At 49.8% G+C, this 7,003-nt stretch overlaps 2 protein-coding genes across 2 annotated transcripts; one reads left to right on the top strand and one right to left on the bottom strand.

The window, feature by feature from the left end:
- The first annotated feature begins 1,824 nt into the window (after positions 1–1,824).
- Positions 1,825–4,292, top strand: LOC125514050 (uncharacterized). Its single transcript, XM_048679296.2, has 2 exons — positions 1,825–3,286; positions 3,385–4,292. The coding sequence occupies exons 1-2, from the start codon at positions 1,899–1,901 to the stop codon at positions 3,722–3,724; spliced, it is 1,728 nt and encodes a 575-aa protein (XP_048535253.2). The 5' UTR covers positions 1,825–1,898; the 3' UTR covers positions 3,725–4,292.
- A 781-nt stretch (positions 4,293–5,073) lies between these two features.
- Positions 5,074–6,250, bottom strand: LOC125512293 (SEC14 cytosolic factor family protein / phosphoglyceride transfer family protein). The gene is made up of 3 exons (XM_048677389.2): positions 5,913–6,250; positions 5,540–5,813; positions 5,074–5,452 (listed from the first exon to the last, which is right to left on the bottom strand). The coding sequence occupies exons 1-3, from the start codon at positions 6,043–6,045 to the stop codon at positions 5,230–5,232; spliced, it is 630 nt and encodes a 209-aa protein (XP_048533346.1). The 5' UTR covers positions 6,046–6,250; the 3' UTR covers positions 5,074–5,229.
- Between the last annotated feature and the right edge of the window lie 753 nt (positions 6,251–7,003).

Genomic DNA, 7,003 nt, shown 5'->3' on the forward strand with positions numbered 1-7,003 from the left:
GTCGCAATCTATGAGAGTAGGATTCTCTCTAGTAAACTCATGAAAGGTCACGGAGTATGACGCATAAGCTCCACCTGCGAGGAAGATCCACGGTAGCCACGTATCGGTCAAGGCTTTATGTGAAGCTAGATTCGCAGAAAAGTTGCAGTTCAAGGCCCAGTCCACTGTTCAAGTTGCTTACTAGTGTAGCATAGAGTTCTAGGTGGAAGTTCAACTTAACAGTCTCCACTGCAGTACCGGTATATAAAATAGTGTTTTGGAATCAAAGGTAAATTTCTGTGTGCCTCTGGGATCTGGTGGGGGATTGCTGGAATTTAGTCTATTTTGGGCAGCCCAATAACTATTTCAGAAATTCCTAATAAATCCTAGAGGCCCACTTAGCCCATTTGTGCAAGGCAAATGATACTACTAAAGTTTAATCCCACATTGCTAGTTTAGTGGGAGTTGGACCTCCTTATAAGGGAGGTTCTTTCCTCACTTGTATGAGCATGAGAACAAGAGGGATATCCACGCGCGCTCCTCCTCCGCCGCCCGCCTCGCCACGCCACGCCACGCCACGCCACGCCACGCCACGCCACGCCACGCCTCGTCACGACGCGCCGCGGGTTGCGGGAATGAGCCGAGCCGATATCTAAATTTTTGCCACGCACGACGGGTATACGAAAGGTCACGTGGGAGTTGAAACGTTTTCTGTAGTGGACACTGAATTCGAACGGCGCGCCTCTTCGGCCGCTGCCTGTTCGCTTCGTCTCCCTTCGTTGCTTCACCTCCTGCCGCAGCCTCTTCGCGTTCTTCTCCTGTGCCTATATAAGAGAGGTCGCTCCTCTCCAGAGAGACACAACAGAAGCTCCTCTTCCTCTCGCCACAAAGTTCCGAACACTGCGTTGCTGCTACGTTCTTCCCCATCCCGTCTTGCGGCGTGCACCGCAGGTCGGGACAGTAGGCCCCCGAAACCGCACCTTTTGAGTCATGTACGGGAGAAGGGTGATAAGGTTTTTTGGAGCGCTCAGTGCGACTACTGACTGCTTCATCACGGATGATCCGGTCGCCGACGACTACTTCCCCGACGACGACTTCTTCCCCGACGTCCACGACCTCCTCGACGACATGGCAGGCGAGGACACCAACCCCAAGTCCAGCGCTTCTGCTATTGCTGTCCCGTACGTATTCTTGTCTTTCCTGTTAAAGATTCTGTCACAGTTCCTTGTTCTAGTCCTTGTCCTACACATGATAGGTTCTACTTCATATATGCTACTTGTTATACTGTCTGCTTTAGATATGATAGGCTACGGTTTATATATGCAGAAGCTATTTACCTTCTCTCTGTCAGAACGCATGACTTGTTTTATCTCTACTATATTAGTCATGCTTTATCTAGTATTTCTATTAATAAGATCATTTGGTAAATTGCTCATATTTCCAACAGTTTTACCTTCATGATTAGGGTCCAAACAACAAAAATGGGTAACCAGTTCATGTGTGATCCCCTTTTGTAGTTCCAGTCTCGCGCATCACCCTATCAGGACTACTGATGGTTTTCAGTGTTGTTAGAGGTGTTCAACATAATCATTGATTTTGTATATTATTTTATTATTTAATAAATGAACATTTTTGCTAGTAATAACAGTAGAAAAGAATTGAATAGATTTTTTTAGAGAGGAGGCGCTTGCCCGGCAAGAATCGAATAGATGAATCAGACGGTTGTTTTGTAAATTGAAAGATTGTAAATAATTACTGTACTTATATCATTTACATTTCTTGGATTTCTCCCTTGCGAAGAAAAAATAACCTCCCGTTTCTTTGTAGCTCTGTTTCTTTCAATTCCGTGCCCCCTCCTCCCCTTTGCCGATCCGCACCCAAACCCTAATCTTTCTAAAAAGTAAAACCCCGCATCTCCCATGGCCGCCGCCTCGCCGCCGCCCTCCCCGCCCCATCCAAAGCGCCCCAAGATGTCCTCCTCCTCCGACCCCGAGCCGGAGCCCACCTCGCTGTCTGCCGCCGGGGCCGATCCCGGGCAGCCTCGCCGCCGCTACAAGCGCCGCAAGGTGGCCATCATCCTGGCCTACTGCGGCGCGGGGTATCAGGGTATGCAGAAGAATCCGGGCGCGCGCACCATCGAGGGCGATCTCGAGGAGGCGCTCTACCAGGCGGGCGCCGTCCCGGAAGCCGACCGTGCCGCGCCCGCCCGATACGAGTGGGCACGCGCAGCGCGCACCGATAAGGGCGTGAGCGCCGCCGCGCAAGTTGTCTCCGGACGCTTCTACGTCGACCCGCCGGGATTCATCGACCGCCTGAATGCGAAACTCGCGCCACAGATCCGGGCCTTTGGCTACGTGCGCGTCACCAACTCCTTCAACGCTAAGAAGTTCTGCGACCGCCGGAGGTATGTGTACCTGCTCCCCGTCTTGGCGCTCGACCCCAGCGCACACCCAGACCGCGAGGCTGTCAAGGCAAGCGCGGGGAGTGAGAACCAACTTGCGAAGTGCGTGGAGTGCTCCGAGAGGGGGAGGAAGGTGCCAGATATTATGGGCCGGGAGGGGAAGTTGCCCGACTCCGAGGAGGAGAAGGTTCTTGATACGCCTGGAGAGGAAACTGTGGCCTCTCATGGAGAATTAGGGGATGCAAAATCTGTTCCAGCAAGCCCTGTTACTGAGACTTGCGATGGCGAGACTAGGCTGGGGGGTGATGTAATGATTGATATACCGAGCTCTGGTAATGGAACAGAAGCTCAAAATGCTGAACTGGGATCAAATGGGGCAGGAAAATTTGATATTGAACCTGCACTTGGTACTTGCGATTCTGAAGCTGTACCAACCAGCGCCAGTGAGACCATCTGTTCTGATTCAACCTTAGGTTCAGTTGATGTCGTTGCTTCAGTTGTAGCTGAGAAGGAGAATAATTTTGAGCCTGCAGATAGTGAAAAGGAGAGAATGCAAGCTATAAATATTCAGAAGGAGAATGGAGAAGAAAGTCCCCTTCTGAAAAACACATTTGCTTACACTGATGAAGTTAAAGAGAAGTTCAATAGGATCCTCAAGCATTATGTTGGAACCCGCAATTTCCACAACTTCACCACAAGAACTAAGGCTGAGGATCCTGCAGCCAAGAGGTACATCATTTCCTTCACTGCCAATAGCGTTGTTAGTCTGGATGGGATTGATTTTGTCAGATGTGAGGTTGTCGGGCAGAGTTTCATGCTTCATCAGATCCGGAAGATGGTTGGCCTTGCTGTAGCAGTGATGAGGAACTGTGCACCTGAGTCAATCTATGACGTTGCCTTCCGCAAGTAAAGTCCTTAACTTCTTATCAGCTAACACATATAACACAATCTAGTCAGTTTATGTTGCTTGCTGATTTATTGTTTGTGTCATATTCTTCTTACAGGGATATCAGACTTAATGTGCCTACTGCACCCGAGGTTGGACTGCACCTTGATGAATGCATGTTTACCTCATATAACTCAAAATGGATGGATACACATGAGGCAGTTTCAATTGAACCCTATGCTGAGGAGGCTGAAGAGTTCAAGATCAAGTACATCTTCCCTCATATTGCTGCAATGGAACACAAGGAGGGAGCTGTAGCACTCTGGTTGCACTCGTTGAACAGCAGAAACTATCCAGATTTCCGCTACATGGAGACTGCTGGATCTGAGGCAAAGGTTGGGGCTGAAGTTGAGAATATGGAAGAAGTGCAAATGCCAAGTAATAATATAAGCGAGTAACTTTTTGTAAGGAACATGCAAGACCGATGGATATTTCTGATTGTCCTGTTCACCTGGAGAGTTAAAACATTGCTTGGAATAAAGACTGAAGAGAAAGGGTTGCTGCTCTTGTCCTATGAAGTGCCGGCATCAAAATGGCCGGAAGCATAGTTATCTGCTTCATTGTTATCTTAAGACAATATCTGTTACAGCGGAGATCAGCTTTCCCAGATTAGATATTTTAAGATTGATATGATCTATGTAATACTTTGAGACAGTTTTGAGAGGGAACTATGCCCCCTGGAAAATACTTCATTGAATCCAGCATGCAGTTCAATAGGTTCTATATATTGTATGGCTTAGACCTGAAATATGTTGTTCTGGTCTTTAGTTCTTTTCAGGTTACATTACAGTATTAACATTTTCTTTTTGTAATCACACTGCATTCGTCTTGGCAAGCTCCAGATTGATTAAGACTCATGTCCATTGCTAGGGAAATTGCTGTGTGTTTACTGTTACTTGACAAATGTGTAATTTGCTCATTTTGAGGTATTACACATACAGATTTAACTTACTGTGTTAATATCCATGTACGCCTGTGCCACGTGATTTGTTGTACTCCCCCTGCTTGATTTAGTGATCTAAAAGGTACTGTATTAGTTTACAGAGGCAGTACGTACATTTGCTCACTTTGTCGTATTTTCCTGTAGTAGTTCAACTCCGCTACTGGTTCCCACTTCCCAACAATGGTGTTCTGACCCCGGTTGCTACTCCTTCTGTTCCCGAATATAAGTCTTTCTAGAGGTTCCAACAAATGACTATATACAGAACAATTAGCAATGGGCTATCCTATCCAGCATCTTTCCGTATTCTCTTACCTGTGTTTGACCGTTATCAGCAGCAGTATAAGTCATAGAGCATGTGCCCTGCATACTACTTCCTCCGTTTCTAAATATAAGTCTTATTTAGATGTTATGCGACCAACTTACCATGGTAATACCAACTTTTTACATTTCTGGCTTGTTTCTTGTACAGTTCATTTTCAAAGAACAATTCCCTTGGAGGACGACGTTTCAAAAACTTCATATTGTTTTGAATTTCTCTTTGCTATTTTCTTTTGAATTTACTATTCATCCGGGAGCAGATGAGCTTGTGATCAGCTATGGATTTTCGAATGCCCCTGTTCTTTCATTTGGGGAGAAACCTTCTCTTGGTCCGTTTGGTTAAAACATAATATGTTTTCCATTTTCCCGCTGGCTCCAAGCTTTTAACGCTCTCGATAATTTCACCTTAGCAAGTGGTTCAACGGTTTCAACCCTAGACACATGATGTCGTGCTTTAGGTGCAGAACGCAATGGCCGGGCCGCAAATTATTCCGAATTATCGGTCTCTTTATTGTATTTCTTGTTACTTTCACAGTTTCACTAATACCAGTACTAATATGTACAGATTTTACAAACAAACATCAAGAGGCCTGCTAAGCTACAGCCGGACACCGGGGCCGATAACACGTTGCCCGCTACTAACTAGGAGATGCACCGTAACGAGCGCAGGGACGCCGGTGTGTCCATGGACGCGGCGTCGAACATGCAGCAGCGGTCGGCGGCCTCGATTCCGTAGTCCATGAGCGGGCGGCGCTCGAGCTCGTCATCGTGCCGCCGCGCGAACTCCGGGACCTCCAGCTCCCCCTTGTCTATGTGCGCCCACAGGTATTCGAGCCTGCTCATGTACCTCAGCTTCTCGTACAACCTGCAGGTTCAAGATTTAATTTCCAGCGGACAGCACCAGTGCCAAACACCGAATCGGGTCACGGCTGATCAGCCGCACCGCACGTACCCGGAGCTGAAGAGGAACCGGCCGAAGGTTGCGAAGAAGAGCCGGGCCTGGATGCCGGGGTGCACGAAGTAGACGGCGCGCAGTTTCTCCTTGGCCGCGGCCGGCATGCACTCGTACGCCGCGCGGATGGCGCCCAGGCCGGGGAAGTTGTCGCCGCGGTCGACGAGGGAGTGCATGTACACCACCACGAACTCCCGCTCCCCGACCTCCGGGAGCACCCGCCTCCGCAGGTGCGCCTTCAGCGCCTCCTCCGCCCGCCCGCCCAGCGCGCGCGCTGCATCACGCAGAGACAGAGACCTGTCAGTCGCCTTTTGCGCGAACATATCCGACCCGAGACCAGACCGCTATGGCCTATGGGTTAACTAACTCTTACCGGGGAAGTACTTGCCGACGATCCTGACGACGGCGCGGCCCCGTTTGTCGCCGCCCTGCACGGTGATCGCCCGGCTGCGCTCCAGCAGCTGCTCCGGCTCGGTCGTCACGTTCTTGGCAACGGTACCCACCATGATGTGTGTTGTGTGTGTGCGCTCCTAACTGCAGAGCTCGGAGCGGAGAGGTGAGCGTTTAAATGGCGATCCGATGCGAGTGGGCTGACGCAGGACGGTGGCATGGCGCGGCGCGGCGCGTGGGGGTGCGGTGGGCTGGTTTCCTGGGCCGTTGGGGGATGGGCGCGAGCGGTGGACGAGGCGATGCGGGATCCCGGGAGGATATGCGGGGAATATTTCTGTTGGGGGGTGGAGTGGAGTGGATAGCCGCCGCCCTGGGGAGTTCCCGGCGTTTCTGCGCGCCGGTCTGCGCCTCGTGATCAAGTTAACGAAATCGTGATCAAATTTGGCTGTTTTGCCTTTGCTGGAGTAACTGTACGCGGGGTATTTTCCTCATTTTTCTTGACGGTTTGTTTGAGATATCGACATAACCAAGATAATATTACATTAATATATTAAAAAATATGGGTGTATGGTCCCAAGCACCGAAGCACGGATGAGACGCAGCGCCATCTCCCATTTCGAGAAAGAACTCAAGGTTCCTCCGTCTCCCGCCGGTCCGCCTTATCTTCGATGGCCTTATGTCATGGAGGCGCGGTGAACCCCAACTCTTGCTGATGGGAGGGTTTTTGCTTCGGTTTTTTTGTTGGTTTTGTAAGGTTTTGCGGGGTTTGTATCCTACTCAGGACGAGGCGGTCTTGGCTCCCTGGAGATAGAATAAGGTTCTCCCTGCCTACCCCCTCCCTCCTTCGGTTTCGGTGTTGGGTCTAGCGTCGTCATAGGGCGTGTAGAGGTGTATCTCTGGCGGATCTCGCAGGATTCAGTCGGTGTTGGTCTTTGGTGGATCCGCTTGGATCAGTCTTTGTTCGTATGTGTACAGGTTGGATCATTTCGATCTATATTTCTCTTCATCGGCGACAGTTGATGTTCTGGTGTGCTAGTCATGTGCGGTCTTAGCACGATGGCTTCCTGAATGTAT

This window comes from Triticum urartu, chromosome 6A, assembly GCF_056163025.1.
Source record: "Triticum urartu cultivar PI428250 chromosome 6A, HENAU_Tu73, whole genome shotgun sequence".
Taxonomy (NCBI): domain Eukaryota; kingdom Viridiplantae; phylum Streptophyta; class Magnoliopsida; order Poales; family Poaceae; genus Triticum; species Triticum urartu.

Coding starts and splice junctions, on each gene's coding strand:
- LOC125514050 (XM_048679296.2), top strand. CDS start 1,899: ATGGCCGCCGCCTCGCCGCCGCCCTCCCCGCCCCATCCAAAGCGCCCC. Junction 3,287..3,384: donor TATGACGTTGCCTTCCGCAA/GTAAAGTCCTTA, acceptor TTCTTCTTACAG/GGATATCAGACTTAATGTGC.
- LOC125512293 (XM_048677389.2), bottom strand. CDS start 6,045: ATGGTGGGTACCGTTGCCAAGAACGTGACGACCGAGCCGGAGCAGCTG. Junction 5,814..5,912: donor CGTCGGCAAGTACTTCCCCG/GTAAGAGTTAGT, acceptor TGCGTGATGCAG/CGCGCGCGCTGGGCGGGCGG. Junction 5,453..5,539: donor CGGTTCCTCTTCAGCTCCGG/GTACGTGCGGTG, acceptor TTGAACCTGCAG/GTTGTACGAGAAGCTGAGGT.